Genomic DNA, 25,531 nt, shown 5'->3' on the forward strand with positions numbered 1-25,531 from the left:
AACATGTTGTTGCTTGTAGGGGGTAAATCGATTAAAGAGGGGCATATGTTATTTCATGAATAGCCAAGGCCTAATGTGCCATAATCGAATGGATGTAATGTTTAGTCTAGGCTATAATCATAAAATTATGTAATCTTAGATTCTTTATATTTGTTCAATTAAAGTGTGTGAAATGATGTGGTCCGTAGACTTAAAGAGAAAAGTCAAACAGACTTCTCATTGCGCACTGGCTCACGATTACGCATTGAACCAATCAAATGCCTTTGCGATGGAAAAACAAACGCCTAACCATACCACGAGACCCCCCCTCAATGCCCTGATTGGCTGAAGAGTATTACAATCCACAGCGTTCAGTTTCATTGCGCTGGGCTAGGTTGAACCGAAAGTGAAGCTAAGAAGCTGCGGGTAGTTCGGTTCGCAATAACTGGGCAGCAATTGCGAACAGCATAGGCTAGTCCATTCAGGGAAAGGTCTGAGACAGACCATTACTAAGGCTTTACATGGAGAGCTGAAATTGAATATGAGGTTAACGACCTTAATGATGTACATATCCCCGGCGTTGCTATTTATTTTGTATATTGGACTTTCTGATGCTGGACCTCGCATCAACTCCTACAATGCGTCGCCTATCTCCAGGAAGCCTCGCTCAGCATCCGAGAGCTTGGAGCAGCTCTACACCACCTTGCCTAATCGTTTACCTGAGGACAGGTTTGTGCTCGGCCTACTAACGGGGCTCACGCCGTCCCCCACAATTGTCTCCACCGGAGCGACCAGCAAAACGATACAGGTCTCCACCATTCCTGTCTCGCCAACCGCAACCACAATTCAGCTTCCGACAACCCCAAGGCCAAGCATAGAAATTATTTCAACCCCTAGACAACAAATAACGGCGTTGAGCTCCAGAACATCAAATTCAAGCAAAAGATCCACTGATGCGCAATCAGATTTTCCTCCAGAAAAAACGCTGCAGACCATGGTCTCCATGGTTTCTCAGCGGACGACAAATGATGCATGGTCTTCAGATAACATCGATGCATCGATTACCTCCGAGAATAGTCAAGGTGAGCCTATGTTGGCGCTTAGGTGTGATAAGAATAAAATATATAATGTTCCAAGGCGCATCAATTGTCATTTTATCTTGTGTTGTGTATAGAATATCCTCTGCCACACCTCCACAATAGATACACCTCATTAATAGACTGATAGCATATATGATATTTTACTCTCTGACCTTTTAATCACCTCACACATTCACTTATATTTGCAGAAATGTCCCTTTTCATGCAATTTTTGTTATTAATATGTAACCAAAGGCACAACCAAAACGTCCGCATTATGTCTTGACGCAGAGCGCAGGCAGGCGAAGAAACTGAGATTGTAGAAACAATAGATCGTGGTCCTCAAACCATCGGCGGCTTTCTCCTTGCAAAATGATCAGACATAACTCAATTATCCATATGAATTAGAACATACCGGTTCAAGAGTAATATTATTATAAGCTACGTTTGGCGCTCCCAGAGATGGTGGGGCCTTTATTCTGAGGTAGGCTATGTATAATGACATGCATAAGTGTGTCAGATATTATGGTGATTGGATGGGAGGGGAGGGCGTTTATCCCTTGTTTTTATTCATCCATCCACACAGACTTCTCCATGTCTGCATATAATTGCCACCATGATATTATTTATTTTTCATACAAGCAGACAACGCGTCCGTTTGGACAGTGATCCCCGTAGCCTTTGTGTCTATTCAACATCCTTAGACCAAGGAGGGGGGGACAGGGGAATGTTACCCCACATCCAATCAAAATGAGCAGACCAAGACATGAATGAGCCAGCACTGTTATAACCTTAGCGGTTTATGTTGTCTCCCTCCTCTCTCGTCACTGGCCCCGCTGTTCTGCGTTCAAGTGCTTTGCATGACGATAAACGTTCCGACAGAGCCTATGTAGAGATTGGGGTGGGCAACATTTTCAAAGAGAAAGAACAATTATGTAAAAATGTCCTAATTACTAAGAAATACAAAATTATAATATATTGATTGCAGCTGTGAATCATTTTGAATAAGATTCTACCAACCTTGCACAACTCCTAGGGAAACATATCCATTGTTTTTGTCAAAATTGCTTAAACTCAGTAAATTTGGTTGGGATTAATTGATGGACAGCAATATTCAAACATTGTTTCAGAGTTTTTTAAGCAGATTTAAATCAGGAACACTCAACACCTCTTGGAAATCCATTCTGGTGTGTCTTTGGCATTACAATTTGTGTAATTGCCCCACAGAAAAATAAGACTCTATCCCAGGGTTAGGTTTTCAGAAGACTGGGCGGGTTTTCTTCTAACTTTTTACATGGGCTTTGCTCCTTTCATATTTATTTTGATCCTAACAAACTCCCCAGTCCTTGCCGGTGACAAGCCTACCCATAACATTATGCTGCCACCACAATACTTGAAAATACACAGACATCAACAACATTGTATTCACTCCACATTACTGGCCTGTATGACAAAGTGAAAAGAAGGAAGCTTGTGTTAAAAAATCCACTCCAAATCATCCATGCTGTTTGCAACAAGGCCGTTAAGTAAAGCTTACTACAAGCTCTATGCAAACACAAGATTCGGAGTGTTGCAATGCCTTTATTCATCACAAAAGGGGCGGCTCCTTGTAATACGCTCCGGCTATTGTGAAATGGTAGAACCTGCTGTAGCAAACTAGCTATCCATGTGCTTTTTTTCTCCATGACCAAAACATGATGACCTTCCATTTTTAGCTGATATGGGTATAGAGCCTCACAGTGGAGGTGTCATAATACCCATAAAACGTAGCGGCCAAACAGTGAAATGGTTCCAGTCGTTTTTCCACCATTCATTTTTTCCATAGGGGATTTTAGAAACACTTAAAATATACAGGTGAATATATTAAGTCATCTTGTCCTAGAGAGATTTACACAGTTATCAAAACGTCATGCCAGGGTAAGCCTACACGAAACACAGCCCTTATTTTAAGTGTTTCTAAAATCCCTTTGGGAAAAATGAATGGTGGAAAAACGATTGGAACCATTTTCCTGTTTGACCGCTAGGTTTAATGGGTATTATGACTCATACTGTGGTACTCTATGAATACACAAGCAGCATATCAAACTGGGATAAGGTTACACCGGCAAGTATAAGAATATTTGCCAGGGCATATTTTTTATTATTATTATTGTATTTAACCCCCCTTTTTCTACCCAATTTCAATCTTGTCTCATCGCTCATCGCTGCAATGCCCCAACGGGCTTGGGAGAGGCGAAGCCATGCGTCCTCCGAAACATGACCCGCCTAACCCGGAAGCCAGCCGCACCAGAGGAAACACTGTTCAACTGGCGACCGGGGTCAGCCTGCAGGCACCCAGCCCGCCACAAGGAGTCGCTAGGGCGCGATGAGCCAAGTAAAGCCCCCCCGACTCCCGGCCACGGCCGGTTATGGCACAGCCCGGGAATGAACCCAGGTCTGCAGTAATGCCTCTAGCACTGCGATGCAGTGTCTTAGACCGCTGCGCCACTCGGGAGGCCAGGGCATATTTTTTTATAAATCAGATTATTTCACATGGAGATGTTGGAAGTTAAAAAGGCTAGCTAGCTTGCTATGTTTTTAGCCAGGCTAAAGCCAGCTAGCCAGGCTGCCAGCTAACTACTACCAAATATTTTTTTATAACTAACCCAAGATAGACCACAGCCTGTCGTTTCCAAATGAATCATAAAGCCGATTTAAGTCAAAACTGTAACTAGGCCACTCAGGAACATTTAATGTGGTCTTGGTAAGCAACTCCAGCAGTGGAGGCTGGTGGGAGGAGCTATAGGAGGACGGGCTTATAGTAATGGCTGGAATGGAATAAATAGAACGGTATCAAACACATGGAAACTACATGTTTGACTCTGTTCCATTAATTCCATTCCAGCCATTACAATGAGCCTGTCCTCCTATAGCTCCTCCCACCAGCCGCCACTTAACTGTAGTGTCTATTTGGCCTTGTGTTTTAGGTTATTGTCCTGCTGAAAGGTGAATTCATCTCCACCACAGCAGACTGAACCAGGTTTTTCTCTAGGATTTTGCCTGTGCTTAGCTCCATTCTGTTACTTTTTAATCCTGAAAAACTCCCCAGTCCTTAACGATTACAAGCGTACACATAACATGATGCAGCCACCACTATGCTTGAAAATATGGAGAGTGGTACTCAGTAATGTGTTGTATTGGATTTTCCCCAAACATAACACTTGGTATTCTGGACAAAAAGTAAACTGCATTGCCACATTTTTTGCAGTATTACATTAGTGCCTTGTTATTTTGTACAGGCTTCCTTCATTTCACTCTGTCAATTATGTTAGTATTGTGGAGTAACTACAATGTTGTTGATCCATTCTCAGCCATTAAACTCTGTAACTGTTTTGAAGTCACCATTGGCCTCATGGTGAAATCCCTGAGCGGTTTCCTTCCTCTCCGGCAACTGAGTTACGAAGGACGCCTGTATCTTTGTAGTGACTGGGTGTATTGATACACCATCCAAAGTGTAATTAATAAAGTAATCATGCTCAAAGGGATATTCAAATTATTATTTCTTCAATAGCTGCCCTTCTTTGCGAGGTATTTGGAAAACCTCCCTGGTCTTTGTGGTTGAATCTGTGTTTGAAATTCACTGCTCGACTGAGGGACCTTACAGATAATTGTATGTGTGGGGTACAGAGATGAGGTAGTCATTCAAAAATAATTTAAAACACTATTGCATACAGAGTGAGTCCATGCAACTTATTATGTGACTTGTTAAGCACATTTTTACTCCTGAACTTATTTAGGCATGCCATAACAAAGGGCATTAATACTTATTGGCTCAAGACAATTCAGCTTTTAATTTCTAAAAAAATTAGTATTGAGATCAAATGTTTCAACCACGAAAAAATGTTGGCCAAAATCCATCCTTCTCCCACTGCCGGACACTGGGCTTCCTCTCATCACCATATTTGGTGGTAAGTGGAAATGCCAACCGGTTGCTTCAGGTTTATACAGCTGCTGAAACATCAGGCTCATTGTTCAATCTGTGCTACTACCTAGCAATGGAAGGTGACACTTCCTTGCCTTCACTAAATAAAAAATGAAAACACTTTGCTATCACCCCCTTGTGAATGGGAGTGGGACCCGCGAGGATATCATATTACCAAAAGGTGTCTGCTACACCCAAAATCCCACTCCACCCACGTGCACGCACGCACGTAGATCAGCGGAGTGAAGCTTGTAGTAGCCTTAATATTGTAAGACAATATGGCAAAGACACTTTTTGGCCTAAATTAAAAACTACAGGTTTGGGTCAAATCTAATACAACACAGAGTGAAACCCTGTGCGTATGCCCGAGCGAGCGTGCGAGTGAGATTGGCAGCTACACGGCCCAGGATCTCACACAGTCTGGGGGGTGATCTTGGCTGACAGTTGTGCAGGGAAGATGGCTTCAGTGAATAAATGGAAAGCTGACAGTGCTCTCCAGGCTTGCATAACCATGCCCTTTCACTGTTACATAAAGCTGGAACAGTGGCCAGAGATGGAGAGCGCTAATCTGAGGAGGACGCTACTGTTGCAGAAAATGACATGAAATCCCCTCTAATGGCCATGCCGACGTCTGAGAAGACGGCACAACAACGTGTGTTGAACGTTTAGAGCAGTAACGTTGGACAAAATGTACTATGTTAAGGTCAAACCCTTCCTATCTCACTGTACAGAAAATACAGTACTGTGCTAATAGCAAACGTAGCACAATACCATATTGGATCATAGGACACACTGTTGTACTTCAACACCCATTTGTTTCAATTTCAACCTCTACATGGACCTGAAAGGACAAGCAACTTTGTCAACACACTGGATTTCCAACTGTTCGTTTGCTCTAGTCATGTGCATAATATGACACAAATTCAGCAATTAACATTATTCCCCAAACCTCTATTTTTTGTTCTCAGCTTTCAATGTACAGTATTGTATAATGGTTTACAGTATGACAGAATGCAGCAGCCCTGCCTCCCCCAGCCTCCCACATCATTCTTGTAAATTAGGCTGTGTTAGTAGCAGCAACCTGTCTCCTCTCGTGGAAGAACAGCCCACATGCTCAAAGCACACCAATGGCAGCTTGGTATTTCCTCTGCATGTCATGAGGCAGTTTTGACTGTTTTCACATTTGTCTCCTGGAAAAACCGCAGCAGTCTCATGCAGCAGCAGTCAGTCTCTATCCTATCTCCTCATCCTCTGCGTCCCCCTTGTCACGATCGTCGTAGGAAGTAGACCAAGGCGCAGCGTGATGAACGAACATGTTTATTTATCATTAGCGATAAACACGGACAGTAAACAAAAACAACAAACGACTCGTGAAGTCCACGGTACAAACACAAAACCAACTGGAACAAGAACCCACAAACACAAAGGGAAAAACAGACAGTTAAAATATGGCTCCCAATCAGAGACAACCAGCCACAGCTGACACTCGTTGCCTCTGATTGGGAGTCACTCAGGCCAACATAGAAATAAACAAACTAGAACTCCCAACATAGAAATACACCACATAGAACGAACACACCCTGGCTCAACATATAGAGTCCCAGCACCAGGGTGTGACAGTACCCCCCCCTAAAGGCGCGGACTGCGACCGCGCCTCAACCAGAGCAAAACAGGGGAGGGCTGGGTGGGCCTTCCTCCTCGGCGGCGGTTCTGGCTCCGGGCTTGCCCACCACCCTCCAATAATCCCCCCATAACGGCCCCGCTGTTATGGAGCTGAACTGGACGTAGTATGAGCGGATAGCTTCAGCTCCGTTGTGGAGCAGTTGACCGGTACCTGATTAGGCACCGGTGACCCAGGCACGGGTTGTGCCAGACTGACGATACGCACCCCTGGCTTGGTGCGTGGAGCAGGAACGGACCGGACCGGGCTGACGATGCGCACCCCTGGCTTGGTGCGTGGAGCCGGAACGGGCCTCACCGGACTGACGACTCGCACCCCTGGCTTGGTGCGTAGAGCAGCGACGGCCTTACCAGGCTGACGATGCGCACCCCTGGCTTGGTGCGTGGAGCCGGAACGGGCCTCACCGGACTGACGACTCGCACCCCTGGCTTGGTGCGTAGAGCAGCGACGGGCCTTACCAGGCTGACGACTCGCACCCATGGCTTGGTGCGAGTAGCAGGAACGGGCTGGACCAGGCTGATGACTCGCACCCCTGGCTTGGTGCGAGTGGCCGGAACGGGCTGGACCAGGCTGACGACTCGCACCCCTGGCTTGGTGCGAGTAGCAGGAACGGGCTGGACCAGGCTGACGACTCGCACCCCTGGCTTGGTGCGAGTAGCAGGAACGGGCTGGACCAGGCTGACGACTCGCACCCCTGGCTTGGAGCGAGTGGCAGGTTTAGGCCGGGCCGGGCTGGCGACGCACACCGTAGGCTTGGTGCGAGTGGCAGGAACAGGCCGGTCCGGGCTGGCGACGCGCACCGTAGGCTTGGTGCGAGTGGCAGGAACAGGCCGGGCCGGGCTGGCGACGCGCACCGTAGGCTTGGTGCGAGTGGCAGGAACAGGCCGGGCCGGGCTGGCGACGCACACCGTAGGCTTGGTGCGGGTGGCAGGAACAGGCCGGGCCGGGCTGGCGACGCACACCGTAGGCTTGGTGCGAGGAGCAGGAACAGGCCGGACCGGGCTGGCGACGCACACCGTAGGCTTGGTGCGAGGGGCAGGAACAGGCCGGGCCGGGCTGGCGACGCGCACCGTAGGCTTGGTGCGAGTGGCAGGAACAGGCCGGGCCGGGCTGGCGACGCGCACCGTAGATTTGGTGCGAGTGGCAGGAACAGGCCGGGCCGGGCTGGCGACGCACACCGTAGACTTGGTGTGAGTGGCAGGAACAGGCCGGGCCGGGCTGGCGACGCGCACCGTAGACTTGGTGCGAGTGGCAGGAACAGGCCGGGCCGGGCTGGCGACGCGCACCCTAGACTTGGTGCGAGTGGCAGGAACAGGCCGGGCCGGGCTGGCGACGCACCCCGTAGACTTGGTGCGAGTGGCAGGAACAGGCCGGGCCGGGCTGGCGACGCACACCGTAGGCTTGCTGCGAGGGGCAGGAACAGGCCGGACCGGGCTGGCGACGCACACCGTAGGCTTGGTGCGAGAGGCAGGAACAGGCCGGACCGGGCTGGCGACGCGCACCGTACATTTGGTGCGAGGGGCCGTAACAGGCCGGACCGTACTGGGGACACACACCACTGGCTCTACCCCGGGATCTGGAACGGGCCGGACCGGACTGGTAACACACCCCAGTACCTCTCGCCGTGCCTCTAAACCTTCTTTCCCTACTTTGACCAGTGGCCCCCGTAACCTGGTGGCCTTCTGAATACGCCCCTTTTCTGCCTCCGTCAGCCCCGTCGTCCATGCCCTGTGTCCCCCCTAAATTTTTTTTGGGGTTGCCTCTCGTCAGCCCGACGACGACACTGATCACGCCGTTGCTCCTCTCTCCGTCGCCTCTCTACTGTCTCACTCCATGGCCGGCGATCCATCCCGGCCAGGATTTCCTCCCAGGTCCAGGACCCCTGCCCGTCTAAGATCTGCTCCCACGTCCAGGCTGCCTGCTCCTGGACACGCTGCTTGGTCCTGTGATGGTGGGTTCTTCTGTCACGATCGTCGTAGGAAGTAGACCAAGGCGCAGCGTGATGAACGAACATGTTTATTTATCATTAGCGATAAACACGGACAGTAAACAAAAACAACAAACGACTCGTGAAGTCCACGGTACAAACACAAAACCAACTGGAACAAGAACCCACAAACACAAAGGGAAAAACAGACAGTTAAAATATGGCTCCCAATCAGAGACAACCAGCCACAGCTGACACTCGTTGCCTCTGATTGGGAGTCACTCAGGCCAACATAGAAATAAACAAACTAGAACTCCCAACATAGAAATACACCACATAGAACGAACACACCCTGGCTCAACATATAGAGTCCCAGCGCCAGGGTGTGACACCCCTCCTCTTCCTCCATCTCTCTCTTGGAAACAGTCTGAAGCGAGGTGGAAGGAACACTCAGACTCCATGCTCATCGTACTTGAGCTCAAATAAATAATACATGGCCACTCAGCAGAGTCTACACGGTCATCCAGATCTGGCACTTCTCATAGTATATGTGTGTGTATACAGAATATCCTAGTGGTGCCGTTTCATAACAATCTCTTCCTCTCTGTCCTTGCAGAGTCTTTGTGTAACTGCAGCAGTGAGGGTGTTCTAGACGTGGATGACTGTGACAAGAAGACAGGTCAATGTGTCTGCATGTCAGGGTACACTGGGCTGCTGTGTGAGGACTGTGAGGAAGGACACTTCACCAATGGCACCACTGGCTGCATACCCTGCGGTTGTGACTCCTACGGCGCTGTCAACCACCTATGTGACAGGTAAGAGCTCTAATGCACTAATGGCACTGGGAATTAAACACTATACATCCAGTATAGCGTACTACCAACCAAACCAGAATAAATTGTCATTTTTTAGTTCATATCTACTGCATCTTTGAGATGTAGTTTAGAAATCACAATGTATCAAATCTGTTTGAATAACTGATTTAGCAGACACTGTGCATCAAGACACTGCTCTGAAATATACATGAACTTGTCACACAGGATGATGTAGAGTTAGAGCGGCTCCAAATCTCTAGTGTTTATGATATACTGGAGCCATCTTGTGGTAGTCATTATCCTCCTGGTCTTGTTCAGCAGCCTGGCCGACCAGGCCACCATCCCCCTGGCCTTTGTAGAGAGAGACAGTTGGTTTGCCAGACCTCGGTTGGTTATAATAATATAATGCCATTTAGCAGATCATTTTATCCAAAGCGACTTACAGTCATGTGTGCATACATTTTTACGTATGGGTGGTCCCGGGGATCGAACCCACTACCCTGGCGTTACAAGCGCCGTGCTCTACCAATTGAGCTACAGAGGACCACAGATTGGTTCTCATATCCTGAGCTAAACAACACACTGTCCCAGATGCAGCCTTACAGTTTGTCAGAAAGAGTGTGACTTGGAGAGAGGCAGCTTGTTTGGCTTAGGAACACGCTAAAAATAGCTGTTGTATTTTGGCTTCTAAACCTTTGGAAGGAATGTGTCTGGTCAGAAAGCTGAGTGAACATCCTTGTGATGTTTCTAATGCCCAGTGGCAGTGAATCAACCGTCAACATACAGTAGGTAGATAACCTAGAGCTTATGTTGTATTGTGCCAAATTAAGTTTATGACAAACATTTTATACATTCATGTAGGAATATACATGGGGCTCAAGCTGTAGGATTCAAATTCAGGGAGAAAACTGCTTATTGCCTCATTCCCTCATTTACCACAAAAACGGAATGAGTAGAGTATAGATCAAGTGAGAAGCGGGTGAAGGGGCAGCTAGGCCAGGGGGTTATTCTGAGGGCAGGAGCGTATGGGGCTAGCCCTGCCCTCACGCAGTAACACTAGCACACATAAAATGATCCTGCTCAGACAGTCTGAGCCTACACAGTGCAAACCCAGCTAGCGTAGCGTTGGTCTAACCCAGGCGAGGCCAGCTCTCTCCCAGCGGGTAAGCACTGTGATTTACACAGATTAGCTGGCTCCCAGACCCCCCCAGTCTCCCTCATGCTTTAGAGGATGCCTCTCATATACTGATGGACCATCCAGCCTTTCGTATTACAGTTATAGTCATATTCATCTTTTACTTTGGCAAATTGGCATTCTATCACATTTGCTTTTGGAACTCTGTAAGTGTGTCTGTGTGTTCTCGCTTAGGTCTATTTAATTGCATGGCCAGGAACAGAGGGCTTGGATTAAACTAATTACCTACTGGTTCCAGATCACAGCATAATTCTGATCTGATCCAGCCTGGAACCTGGGAGAGGACCAGGATGTCATTGGCTTGCAGACGTCTAGATCAGAGCTGCCTGCCTGGGATTTCAACTTGAGCTCTTTGTTCTTCACATTACCTCAAGGACATGAACTGACCGGATCTAGGTTAAGCATGAGCATATTTCTGATCTGTATAGTGCCATAATCTTAAAGTAGAGCCACAGTTCTCTTCAGACAAACTGTAAATCAAATGAAAGTTGTTGAGGATGAGCTATTCGATGTGGTTGAAGCACGATATGAGATGTACTGTTTTGGTTTCAGTTGTTGTTGCTGTTATCTTGCATAGGAAGGATGTGCTCCTCTTGGTAGCAATAATAATATTCTAGGCTCCCAGCCTACTAGACCATGTTGGTAGGAAGTTGCTACTTTTTAATTCACTCATCTGTAAGAAGCTATGTCTTACTGTGTCCTGCTGTGCTCTTTACCAAACTAGATCCACAGGGGTCCAACAACAAACATGGAAATAGATCCATCAGTCAAAACAAAAGTTACTGAGCTGTAGGCTCGTCTCAGATTCTTCCGCCTTCCGTTGATCATTTGTTTTCAGGCGTGATGATTAGTGATAATGACTTGACCTCTGGCCATTAGGCTGATAGTTCATGACAATATGCTCATACAGTATGTGTGCATTTACAGACCGCAGACTGGAGGAGGTGAACCTGGCCAGTCTCGTCTTGAGCCCTTTTTTAAATCATGATCTGTGTTAACAACCTTAACATGTGAAGGTGATTTGATGGTAATCCTCAGCCTAACAGGATGGGTTTTGTACCAGTTTGTACTCCTGACTCTCTCCTGTAGTCTGATTCATCTAGGGCCTCAATACTAAATAATAATGAGTGCAGCATTGGAATCAGTGCCGACTGCACTTTCTGTCTCTCTGTGTAGGCTGGGGGCTTGACAAACAGATAAACTGTACAGGAACAGTTTGATAGAAATGGGACTAATCTCAAGCCTGTGGGAAAAACAAGCTGTTGCTAAGAGACAGTAGCATTGAGCCCCAGATGACATAGTAGGAGGCTTCATGTTACTGTATCTTAGCAACTAAATTAATGATTGTATTCTGATATGATGTGGTACTGCTCTGTAATCCACTACCATTATTTAGCTCCACAGTTATGTCAATATACTACCAAAAACAATTATGTTCTAGCTCAAATTACTTCCTTTCGCCATAAATGTTATATCAATAGTTTATTTGGGCCAATCCTTAGGGGCACTGTTTTGAAAGTTGCACATTTATTTTTCACCCTCGTCCTCTATGGAATGGGAACACAGTCTGTAATGAAATATTGATTTGGGTGCAGATGTTTCCTATTTCTTTAGTCTCACTCTCTAATACAGTAGCCTAAACAAATTTCAATAACACTTTTTTATGTTTGCATATTTCTTGTCAGGAAGGAATTGAGAGATTGCGAGCCATTTTGTATGAATATGAAAACACGACTTGGTGTAAATGTGTTTCGGGTGCTTTAATGTCTTTATTTTGGGATATTTAGTTGAAAAAGCACTCTCTTTTCAACGATTCCGGCGCAAACCTCTCCCTTTTCATGTGGGTTTGATTGAACAAGTTAGAATTACTGGGGCAATCAATGGAAACCCGGGGAGATCCCTCTCAATATCCTCCCTTCCCTTTGATGGGGTCATGTCATCATGAACCAGTTTAACAGAGCACTGTCGGGGGAGCCAAAATGATGTATCAGTTCATGCATTGATATCCTTTTGTCACACCTGATATTAACCGTTACTGTTTTCTCCAGAGCGACATACTAGCCTCTTGATCTAGTGGTGCATGCAGTTTGCTCCGAAGTGCAGGTAGTAGGTAGATGCATGGTATCCAAACCTGACAGGACTCTCCTGGTATATGCTACACCGGCACAGCTGTGTGCCTTCTCTGACGGGGAGGAAGAACGAAGGGTAGAGTGCTGTGTAGGAAGAGGCCGAGTGACAGGCCACCGCAGGCGACCAACCCAACACTCACATTAGCAGGAGGCAGCATCCCATGCTGTATTAGTGGCAAGGACCCAGTGGGGAGGCTTTGTTGCTTTAATGGCTGGAGTGCAGTGCAGTGGCCATGACTGCTAGCACATTGTGCCAGGCTTTACTCTGAGCTGAGTTACATAACTGGCCCAATGTGTGATCCTGAGCCAGGAGCGCTCTGGAATGGATCACCACTCTTGGCCCTTGTTGTTGTTAAACATTCTCTCTCTGAAGATCTGACAGTGTGAGCCCTGACTCTAAAACATGCTTAGTGTAGAACAGTGCATGTCTTTCCTGACTGGCGACCATTCTCCTCCCGCATGGTGTATATGAGAACACTTAGGTTGCATTTCTGACTGCTGTTTCCCAGTGGTTAAAGAGGATGCAGTCAGCTCTGCAGCACAGATATGTGCTCAGTCTATTGTGATTCCCCAGTCATGCGCAAGCAATGTATGGCCGGCATCGCCATGGCAGCAGCAGAACAGGGTTAAGCTAAGCCTGGTTGCCATGTAATACTGACCTAGTTAATATGCGTCTATAACACGGAGCAGAGTGGCTGGGCTACACAGTCTGAAGCCCAATGAAAACACACCAAAACAACCCCCTCCTCCCCCTGGTGACACTAGGTGGGTGGTAGTTGTGAGTGAATGACTAGCATTTCAACCATATCCTGGTTTTAGGATACATTTCCATAGAGAACCCAGCCTTACCAACCTTGCTCATCTCTGTTGTGCCCTGGTCTGGGAATGTCTGTTTGAATGGATCCTAGGGTTGTTATTTCCTCTAGTCACAATAACTACTCCCAGAATGCTTTTCCCAGCTACAATATCAAGTATTTGTCAGGTCATCTTCCATCAAACATATTAGATTACATTTAAACGTTTCATTGTGGCTCAGCAGATACCATCACAGATGGTGGCTTCTAGGGTGTCATCACTGGTTGGTTTGGGGTGGTTGGTTTGATACCAGTCGGGGAATTGGGCCACCAAGGATGAGATCAGTGCTGTCGTACAACACTGTTTACGTCTCGCCAAAAACATATTAAATTATGAGATTTTCTCACCATCTGCTCTCTTTGGCGAGAAAAGAAAAGCTTCTTACATCAGAGAGACTGAATCACTGACAGTGATACTGGGAACCTGCCTCCAAATTTCTTGTGTGCTTTTTACCAAATAAGCAAGGTGTCAGGAATATTCGTACTATATAAGCAGTGCTGTTGATTATGCAGCATTTAGGGATACAAAATTCTGGTAACTTTCCCAAAATTCGCAGGTTTTCCAGAAATCCTGGTTGGAGAATTCCAGATTTCCTGCTTATTCCCTCCTGATTCTGGGAGTCTTTCAAATGTGATTTCTGAAGAACCTGAGAAAGTTACAGGAATTTTGCAACCATAGCAACAGAAAATAGCAATTACTTCTCTACTGTGTCACATTCCTATGGCTCACTCTCCTCTCCGCCTCCAATCCCATGGAGTCATATGATGGTGCATGTGTGTTTTTGTCTTTTTTGGGGGGGGGGGGGGGTTCATGGTTGTTTGAATGTGTGTCTCTGTCTGTGTTTATTTCGAGCTGCTTAACTCCTAGCCTTGTTCTTCCCATCAGGCTACACACGGCCCACTAAGCATTACCATCAACATAACATTTGCATCAATAGCAGTGTTTTAATACTGCCTCATTTGAACAAGGCCCACGCACTCATGGGAAGGCATTGAGGCAACTGCTCTGTCATTTCTTGGGCTTGATTGTTATTTGCTCGTTGTAGTCCACAGATCTATTCTGTTGATTGTTTTGGGTGAAAGGGAGTGATCAGGCATGACTCTTCTCTGTGTGTTTTTCCTTTGAGACTCGGGGATCAGCACACAGGACGATTGGAATCAGAGAGCGTGTGTGTGTAGCCTATAGATGTGCAGCCTGACATATTTTCTGTGAACGAACAACCCCATTCCTTTTCCCCCCAGTGTCTCATGTGCTGTACAATTCAATATAAGCTTCAGCTTGTATGTTTTGCAGGCTGGCCACGCAGCAGTATGTGGAATGTGCAGGTGAAATGCAGTGGTGTGTGTAGGCATTAGGACAGAACGCATTAGCGAATGAAATAAGTGTTCAAAGCTCGACAGTGTGCTAAAGAGCTGAAGTTTAATTGGATTTAAGTGGGCTAGAGCAAGACTGGATAATCAAATAGAAAGCACCCTGTAGTTCCAGCTGTCAGCAATCATACGCATCATCATCATCATCAGCACACTAACACATTGTTTGGTTTTAGCCCGCAATTTTATTACCTCAAATTTACATAGACAATAAACAGATGACAAACTGTATTTATTCTTCTCTTTAATTTGGAATCATTGATTACTTTCATCTCCTTCCAAAAGGCATTGTACTGTAATCAAAACTACAGTGAATTCTCTGTAATGATTGTACTGTAATCAAAACCATAGTGAATTATCTGTAATGAATTACTTGCCTATTGTTTTTAGATCATAGCCCAACCCTGCAGAGCCTCACTGTACCATTCAGGGTTAGTTATGAGCTGCATGTCAGTCCATGATGACCAGAGACCACTGGGTGTGAATTAGTTATTGCTTGAGACATAACCCTTTCATAATCCCTTCTCTTTGGGCATAGCTTCTCTTTCTACCCAGCAGGAGATAGGGCTGTGTAGGAGGGGGTTTGTCCTTTTGTGTCTTGCTGAGAGCGCTTGAGACGTGCTGAATGCTTGAAGAGGGTCCCACAGGTACCCTGACCTATGCACTCCTCAAGGTCACTGTCTAATAGAGTATATGAGGGGAAAACCTGTCAGAAAGAGGCCCTGTGAGGCTGAGTTATCATGCCTGGCCTGTAGGCTGTGGGATCCAGGCAGCCTCTCAGTCTCCAGCCTTGGACCAGATGTTCCTAGAGTGCTCCAATCTGTGGTCCAGACTCTACCATGCTTCCCTGCCCCCAGAACATGCCAACCATGTTAGTGGAATTAAATAGACAGCTTTGAACTGTGGAGGATGGGAGGCTAACCCATGCCATTGAACCCGTCTGGAGTAGCTGTGCTCTGTTCACGACGGAGGGAAGGATCTGGTTTTTATTTTTTTAAACAAAACTACAAGTTACAAATTTCAACATTACAACCACAACAATCTCTTCATTCAATCAAAACATAAAGGGCAGGGAGTGTTATGGGAGTTATGGGTAGCAGATGGATTGATGGGAGAAACCACTCAGGGGGAACCTGCAGGATGTCATGTGTGAAACCATTAGAATAATCTGGGCACAGAATGTCATGGCTAATGCAATCCTAACCAAATAGTGCAGTTTCACTGTCAGACTGTAGAGAGCTCTCAAACCCAGCATTACAGCTAGGCTGTTACAAAACCTAAAGGCTGGATAATCAAATATGTGATGTGATCGTATGTTGACTGTGCTCTCCTGTTCTTTCAGCTCAGGGATGTGTGTGTGTAAGACGGGAGTGTACGGGCCCAAGTGTGACGAGTGCCACCCAGGCTTCTTCCGTTTCAGCAGCACTGGGTGCCAACCCTGCCAGTGCAACAGCCTTAGTAACTACTGCCACCCGCAATCTGGTGAGTCATCCACTACACCACACCTTCTATCTACAAACCACAACCATAACAATCACATTTTCTTCTCCCTGCTACACAATAATCCTGTTTGTTTGTGTGTGTGTCCGTTCCCCCATCCTGGGTATTGTTGTATGAGTGGACACTTATTGAGAGGTTTGGAGGGGTCAAGGTGGATGGGATTGTAGAACCCATCTGTCTGCCATTGTGATGCAGAAGAATTATAAATAATGTGGTTGTACTTCCTTGCTCAGGTCTGACATCATCGACAATGACCCTCTGTCAGCCAGGGAGCGTTACATAAGAAACATGAGGGTATGCAAAACACACTAGACTGTCTCTTCCAGATTAACATGAGAGTGACCTGTTCCATTTCAATCTGAATACTGGAAAATCAAGCTGATTTGTTCCTACCTCTATAGGGTCATTGTTTTTAGATAAGAGTGATAGAGGTGTCCTCTATCGAGAAGGACAGAGAAAACAAGTGTTTACTGTATTCCTTCATTTAGAGAACATCTGCAATGCCCCAATATACAGAATAATTTCATATCCCATAGAGAAGTATTGGTTCCTATTCCACAAAAACCCCTCAACTCCATTACTATGTAACAGGCAACTAAACAGTCTGGGGCTCAAATTCAAATCGGCAGGATAGTAGTATTTGCTGGATTAACGGTTTCTATACTATACAAACAAAAGCACCAATGTTCAGGTGTGGTCAATAAATAGCATATATCATAGTCCCTACATTGAAGAAACAGACCCCTGTTTTCAAAATATGTTAGCATAGGAAATGGTCATTAACTTTTAACCATAACTTCCCCTCCTTTTCCACAGGCATCTGTCTGAACTGCCAGGGCAACACTCAAGGACCCAACAGTGCGGAATGCAAGCCCAGATTCTACTGCAGCTCTGGTGCTGCCACTACCGATGCCTGTGTCCCCTGCCCCTGCTCCAACACCACCTCCACTGGCACCTGTCACACTGGTGAGTAGCCACTATCCCCTGCCTCAGTAGTGCCCTTCTTAGGTCACATATTAGTACTCTTGCCAGTCTGGTTGCTAGGCTGGTGTACCTGTCAACATGTCTTGGTGTGCTCTGCCTGGGCAAGAGGGAGTAACCGCAGAAGGGATTGACCCAGAATTCTGGGGGGGCCTAAACAGAATTACATATACACTGAGTGTACAAAACATTAGGAACACCTTAATATTGAGTTGCACACCCTTTTGGCCTCAATTCGTCGGGGTATGGACTCTACAAGGTGTTCAAAGCATTCCACAGGGATGCTGGCCCATGTTGACTCAGGTTGGCTGGATGTCTTTTCTTGATACAAACGGGAAACTGTTGAGCGTGAAAAACCCAGAAGCGTTGCAGTTTTTTACACACTCAAACCGGAGCGCTTGGCATCTACTACCGTACCCTGTTCAAAGACAATATTTTGTCTTGCCCATTCACCCTCTGAATGGCACACATACACAATCCATGTCTCAATTGTCTCAAGACTTAAAAATCCTTCTTTAACCTGTCTCCTCCCCTTCATCTACTCTGATTTGAAGTGGATTTAACAGGGATCATAGCTTTCACCTGGATTCACCTGGTCAGTCTGTCATGGAAAGAGCAGGTTTTCCTAATGTTTTGTACACCCAATGTAGAATCCCTTAGTCTAATACAATCTCTGTGGGCCTAATAGTGAAGATTTGTCGTTTAACTTTCAAAATGTATTACATTAACATGATGTTTTAATCTGATTGTCCACCACTACAAAATGCTCTTGTAAACCTGGCTACCTGCGCACGTTCGTCCGCTCTAAAATAATCCCTGCATCCATAGGCTTCAGTGCACTGTGCACACGCCATTTGAGGAATGGAAAAAGACATCTGTAACAAAACACCAAAACATTTGCTGATTTTCATTCATTAGGCCTACACTTGTAACCTGAATTGATGCATCCACTGTCCGCGTGCGTCTCGGCCACTCATCTCTGCCTTCACAAAATGTCGAACCATACCACATTTTGGAACATATTCCACACGTTTTCAAGTCCATTCGTACATTTTTCATGCGGGTGACATGAGGAAATTATAAATAATAGTGTAATAGCCTAAGGTTTTTGTTTTGGATTATTATGATAGGTTAATATTCAACCGGTACAGCGTACCCCCACTATTGTGAACTCTCCAACAGCAAAACACCATCAACAGTCACTGCCAGGGATGAATGCTCTGGTCCCCATTACTATAACCCCATTCGCAAGGATACTGTTTGTCTTTCACAGATAATTGCAATTTACTTGTGATGGTTTGCCAAAGCATCAATATCTGGACCCTCTGGTTGACAATGTTTAATCCCACCTATCTGTCTTCTCCCTGCTGGTGTTGGTATGTTAGGGCCTAACAGTGGATGGGTCTCTTCACATCAGCAAAATCACAAATGTCTCATGTAGACATGTATTCGATATTATGTTTTAACCAAGCAAGCCAGCATTGGTTTGTACCCATCATAACCTGGTAACTCAGCAGATGAGGCCTGAGCCTTGGAGCCACAGACATACGTAGAGTCCCTGTCTGTCTATCTGTCACCGTCTTTCACCTCTCACAGTCCTCCCCACCTCTGATCTGACCAATCAGCCGCAGCCATGTGACTGCTGACAGCCTCCCATTGGGTCCTAGCAGCCTGGCAACAGCCATGTGGAGAGGGTTCTGAGGCCTGTCAGGTTGTGTTTGCCCAGCCAGGGTCGAGTGCCGAAGGGGCTGAGCTGAACAGCTATGTCACTGGACAGGGAGGGGAAGGGGGACACACACACCAGGCCGAGGTTGAGCTGAACATAGAGCACAGCCGGGCCACTTCACAGCAAGCTAGTCAGGCAGTAGAACAGAGGGGGGATGGCACCACACCACGGCTCCTGGAATTAACAAGGCAGCAGTAGGGTGATAATGTGGTGTATGAGTAATCAACAAAAGCCTCAGTTAGAGGTTGCCCTGGCAACAGTGACAAATCCACAATGCAGTATCGATAGAGAGATGGGTCACTCATATTAAATGATCTGTGTGTAGCCTCTCTTTTCTCAAAGGTAAACGATGGCCTGACTCATTCATCCTAAGGCTAATAAAACATTGACTTACACTACCAGTCAAAAGTTTGGACACACATACTCATTCAAGGGTTTTTCTTTATTTGTACTATTTTTTACATTGTAGAATAATAGTGAAGACATCAAAACTATGAAATAACACAGATGGAATCATGTAGTAACCAAAAAAGTGTTAAACAAATCAAAATATATGTTATATTTGAGATTCTTCAAATAGCCACCCTTTGCCTTGATGACAGCTTTGCACACTCTTGGCATTCTCTCAACCAGCTTGACCTGGAATGCTTATCCAACAGTCTTGAAGTAGTTCCCACATATGCTGAGCACTTGTTGGCTGCTTTTCCTTCACTATGCCGTCCGACTCATCCCAAACCATCTCAATTGGGTTGAGGTCGGGGGATTGTGGAGGCCAGGTCATCTGATGCAGCACTCCATCACTCTTCCTTCTTGGAGAGTGATTCTTCAAATAGCCACCCTTTGCCTTGATGACAGTTTTGCACACTCTTGGCATTCTCTCAACCAGCTTCATGAGGTAGTCACCTGGAATGCATTTAAATTAACAGGTGTGCCTTCTTAAAAGTTAATTTGTGGAATTTCTTTCCTTCTTAATGAGTTTGAGCCAATCAGTTGTGTTGTGACAAGGTGGGGGGTATACAGAAGATAGCCCTATTTGGTAAAAGACCAAGTCCATATTATGGAAAGAACAGCTTAAATATGCAAAGAGAAACAACAGTCCATCATTACTTTAAGGTCAGTCCATACGGAAAATGTCAAGAACTTTGAAAGTTTCTTCAAGTGCAGTCGCAAAAACCATCAAGCACTATGATGAAACCGCCACAGGAATGGGAGACCCAGAGTTACCTCTACTGCAGAGGATAAGTTAATTAGAGTTACCAGCCTCAGAAATTGCAGCCCAAATAAATGCTTCACAGAGTTCAAGTAACGGACACATCTCAACATCAACTGTTCAGAGGAGACTGTGAATCAGGCCTTCATGGTCGAATTGCTGCAAAATAACCACTACTAAAGGATACCAATAATAAGAAGAGACTTGCTTGGGCCAAGAAACACAAGCAATGGACATTAGACCGGTGGAAATGTGTCCTTTGGTCTGGAGTCCAAATTTGAGATTTTTGGTTCCAACCGCCGTGTCTTTGTGAGACGCGGTGTGGGTGAACGGATGATCTCCGCATGTGTAGTTCCCACCGTAAAGCATGGAGGAGGAGGTGTTATGGTGTGGGGGTGCTTTGCTGGTGACACTGTCTGTGATTTATTTAGAATTCAAGGCACACTTAACCAGCATGGCTACCACAACATTCTGCAGCGATCCCATCTGGTTTGGGCTTAGTGGGACTATCATTCGTTTTTTAACAGGACAATGACCCAACACACCTCCAGGCTGTGTAAGGGCTATTTGACCAAGAAGGAGAGTGATGGAGTGCTGCATCAGATGACCTGGCCTCCACAATCCCCCAACCTCATCCCAATTGAGATGGTTTGGGATGAGTCGGACGGCAGCGTGAAGGAAAAGCAGCCAACAAGTGCTCAGCATATGTGGGAACTCCTTCAAGACTGTTGGAAAAGCATTCCAGGTGAAGCTGGTTGAGAGAATGCCAAGAGTGTGAAAAGCTGTCATCAAGGCAAAGGGTGCCTATTTGAAGAATCTCAAATAAAATATGACATATATTTGATTTGTGTAACACTTTTTTGGTTACTACATGATTCCATAGGTGTTATTTCATAGTTTTGATGTCTTCACTATTATTCTACAATGTAGAAAATAGTAAAAATGAAGAAAAACCCTTGAATGAGTAGGTGTGTCCAAACTTTTGACTGGTACTGTATATTTGTGTGTGCATGAAAAGGAAGTGCAGGCCTGTCAGTGGCTGAGCTGGCTGTATAGCAGTAGCGAGGGAGGATGGTATTGGATAAATATCCAGGTCAGGTTGTTGAGTCAGTATCCATATGTGAAGGTCCTTTGCCCCCAGCCGTCACCGTGCTGACTGGGTCATGTTCTCTCCTGGTGACATAACATGTTTCACTCTGACTGCAGTGTTTCCACTGACAACGGCCCAGGGTTAAACCCGACCAATCAGACACTGCCTATAGATAAGAGGTGTTATCACTCCTAGACTTCATTGGTCTAGCGCTCATCTAGGATTTTAATTGTCGCTTTAAAAGTGTGTCTGTTGTGGGCACAATTATTGGTCCATAAGTCGGAAAGATCTTGAGCAGACTTAAGCCTGCAGCACACATTTAGGGTACCATTGAGGATGTGGCTTAGGGTACCATTGAGTATGTCGCTATTTTCTCTATTACGTTGCTTAGTAGGAGGGGATCAACACTTACGCTAATGACATATAGCAAGCTTGATTACTGTGCTCAATAATATTTGGTGTCAGACCTCCTGGTACTTAATGGATGTGCTTACAGCAGAAGGGGATATATAACAGTTAGTGATGCCATTAGGAGAGAAGGAAGGGCACTGTATAGTAGCATCATATTACTAAGGACCAGAGGCTGGAGGAGAAAGCTGACCCTGGAGGAGACTGACATCTCATGATAATGAGGAGTGATGATGATGCTCTGATACAAGGGATCAGTCTTTAGAAACGATTAAAGTGAATTTGATTCCGGGCCGTAAAGACGCGTGTTTGTGGAACAGTCTTTTTTCCACACTTAAGCCATATCTTTCTCTGATTACATCGGTGGTCGTGTGTGGCTCAGAGCATGGTGCTTGCAACGGCAAGTGTTGTGGGTTCAATTCCCACTGGAGCCACCCATACAAAAACTCTTTGGATAGGTGTCTGCTAAATGGCATATATTATTATTATCGTTGAATCTTTTCTCTGAAACTTTTGGGGTAGGTTAAAAATGCGTCTGAGCAACAGAAGACATTTGTATTATTAGCTAGGGTACTCTTATATAGCCCACGTGTAGCCCTTAAGTAGCCTATAGTAGACTAGAGACACTGCCATAGGGCTTACCTTTTGCGTTGTACAGTATTACAAACCAATCTGTCTTTGGCATTCTGGTGCCACCTAGTGGTAGTACATCAGCCAAGTCTCTTATGATTTATGATTGACATATATTTGTGTGTGTTTTTGTTTACCTAGATTCTGATGGGTTCCCAGTGTGTGACCAGTGCCTGTCTGAATACAGCGGTCAGCAGTGTAACCGGTGCAAGGCTGGCTTCTACAGTGCCAACAGTGGGTGTGTCCCCTGCGACTGCAGTGGGAACGCAGACCCTATGGGCCCGGCCCAGCTCTGCCACCCTGACACTGGCCACTGCCTGAGCTGCACCAACAACACCACGGGGCCTCAATGCCAGCTTTGTGCCGCCGGCTTCACAGGGGACGCCCACGCCCACAACTGCACCCGCCCAGGTAAGTGTCATCCAATAATTTGGTGCAGAGGAGTATTAGTAGTTGTGAAGCTATTGCATGAGCCATGAGTAGCTCAATTCATGCCCATTCACATTGTAAATAATTTGTTTTTTAGCATCACGGATAATTCCTACGCCAGAGCCTGTGACAACAACCGAGGCCCCTAAAACCAACACCACCACCCCTGCTCCAACCCCCAGCAGCAAGGGCCTGACCTCCACGGTGCCCACCAGTTTTCCCCCCTCCACCACCAACTCCAGCACCCTGCTGAGCGTAGCAACCACCCAGGCCCTGCTCACCAGCCTGGGCAGCCCCTCAGACAACACCACAGCCGCCCTCACAGAGGTCTCCTGGACCCAGTTCAACATCATCGTCCTGGCCGTCATCATCCTTGTGGTGGTGGTGCTTCTGGGCTTTGTGGGAGGGGTGTACACCTACCGAGAGTACCAGAACCGCAAGCTCAACGCTCCCTTCTGGACCATCGAGCTGAAGGAGGACAACATCAGCTGCAGCAGTTACCATGACAGCATTCCCAACGCTGACGTATCGGGCTTGCTGGAGGACGAGGCCAACGAGGTGGCACCCAACGGCCAGCTGGCTCTCACCACCCAGGGCAACTGCTACAAGGCCTAGCCCACAGGGCAGACAGACTGCACACTGCGTACAGACTGGACACACCGAGAGGCTTCCGGCCTGGCTGCCTGCCTCACAGGACAGAGACATGAAATGGATAAAGACTTTCAAAGCTGCTGGACACCAAACCCAAAGCCAATGTGTAACTCGAGATTCTGCATAAGGCCATTTGAACCAACAGACTGACAGAGGAAAAAGGGATGGTATGTTTCTGTTGGTTTTGTCCTGGCAAAAGATTACAAGATTATTTTACGTTTTGGGCTCCATTTCAGATTTAAGTGATTCATGTAAAAGAAGAAGTCAATGAAGGGTCCAAAGAAGAGTAGACTGTTTTACTTCAGTTGTGCCTGCAGAGGGCACTGTTAAAGACGTGGATGGTTGTGGTAATGGGGTGTTTGCCCATGCAAGAGTAGAGGACCATGTCTCTGTTGTATGGACACTGTTCCTTATGCAGCTCAATGGACATCAGACCACTCATCAGGAGACCGAGCATTTCAGAACCTTTTAAAACAGACTAATAGTTTAAGTTATAACTTGAACAGAGATCTGGTCCAGACAATGATTGTTATTTAATTAATTGTATTTATTGTTTCAAGTTTTGTTCTTGGGATAAATGTTCCACGTGTAAGATGGTACATGGTAGGTGGAACATGGTATTTTAACTTGTGTGCTATATTAAGAAGTGCAAAATGATTTCATGTATATGTATTTTTTGTTAGTTATTGGGAAAAGTGACGGCTGCTGGCTTAATGACCTCGTCTTTTGTTTTCGGTTGTATCCTGGATGAAGAATTGCCAGGTCCTAACCTTGAGTATTAACAAGGAGTGTTTAGATGATAAAACAAGCATACCTTGTATCCTCTCTCTACTCAGTACTGTGCAGGGCAGTCTGTCCCATTGCTTGTTATGATCATCACTTTGAGCTTTTTACTGATGGTGTGCTAATCTGCTGGTTTGAGAAATGTCTACCTCAACAGAAGTTGTTGAACATGTTCTTGCTCAAAAAGTAGTCCTAGTCTATTTAAGCAGGTTTCATTAAGTAATCCACTTCTAGGACAAAATTATGCCAGCCTCAATTTCTTATGTAGTCTTATCAGTACAAAATAGACTGATCTTGGTAATGTATTGCTGGCAGCATCACTATTAATCCTGCTCGTGCTTTTATGTTGTTTATAAACTACAATGATATCTAGGATTTGTTTCTGTAAAAAGTATAATTAATGGGTTAAGTTATTAAGGGAACTCACTCCTCAGGTACTGCCTCTTTCCCCAGTGTGATCACTGTAAATAAGAGTAGGACATTGTACAGATGAATGTGAATAGGATCATTATTATTGTACAGGTAGAGTGCACTCAGAACAGTCGGTACCCGTACACTAAAAGGCTCCAATATGGTCTGGGCACAGTCCACACAGGAAATGAATTATAAAAAGACCTACCCTCTGTATTGTCTTGCAGGATACATGTCATCATCCCTAACTACTGTTTTCAGTTAAATTATTCATGGGAATTGTGTAAATACCACAAACTGAAAATGTCACACACAATGCTAAATAAAAGAGGGTTTCTTGCTTAGTCTGTAACTGTGTTTAACTCCTTTATATTTGCATGTTTACCCTACCTGGAGATGTATTTTGTTATATTGTTTCACAGTGGCTGTGTTTCTGTGTTTGAGTCGTTTCAGTGCTAATGAAGTACAGCCAGAGAAGTTCAACAGAGAAGACTGGTCTGAAAGTTTTCATTTCTTTCTTATTAATCAATAGCAATTAAAGCTAGAATCCTTAGTTGCTACATCCATTTTTGGACATATAAGTTAATGATATATATACCTATTGATTCTTGAAGAAGATAACTTATAAATGCCTCATGAGCTTAGTTCAGCTGTTGACTCCATCAGAACCCGAAATATATGCTTGCTTTACTCCAATGTTTGTAAACAACATAAATGTAAA

At 45.7% G+C, this 25,531-nt stretch overlaps 1 protein-coding gene across 1 annotated transcript; it reads left to right on the forward strand.

Moving 5' to 3' along the window:
• The first annotated feature begins 392 nt into the window (after nt 1-392).
• LOC311144336 (multiple epidermal growth factor-like domains protein 9) lies at nt 393-25,153 on the forward strand. The gene is made up of 6 exons (XM_084180371.1): nt 393-1,061; nt 9,244-9,442; nt 16,334-16,473; nt 17,308-17,457; nt 22,678-22,947; nt 23,063-25,153. The coding sequence occupies exons 1-6, from the start codon at nt 521-523 to the stop codon at nt 23,578-23,580; spliced, it is 1,818 nt and encodes a 605-aa protein (XP_084036497.1). The 5' UTR covers nt 393-520; the 3' UTR covers nt 23,581-25,153.
• Nucleotides 25,154-25,531: the final 378 nt, after the last annotated feature.

The sequence above is a fragment of the Coregonus lavaretus genome, assembly GCF_964263955.1.
Source record: "Coregonus lavaretus genome assembly, chromosome: 17".
In the NCBI taxonomy this organism is placed as follows: domain Eukaryota; kingdom Metazoa; phylum Chordata; class Actinopteri; order Salmoniformes; family Salmonidae; genus Coregonus; species Coregonus lavaretus.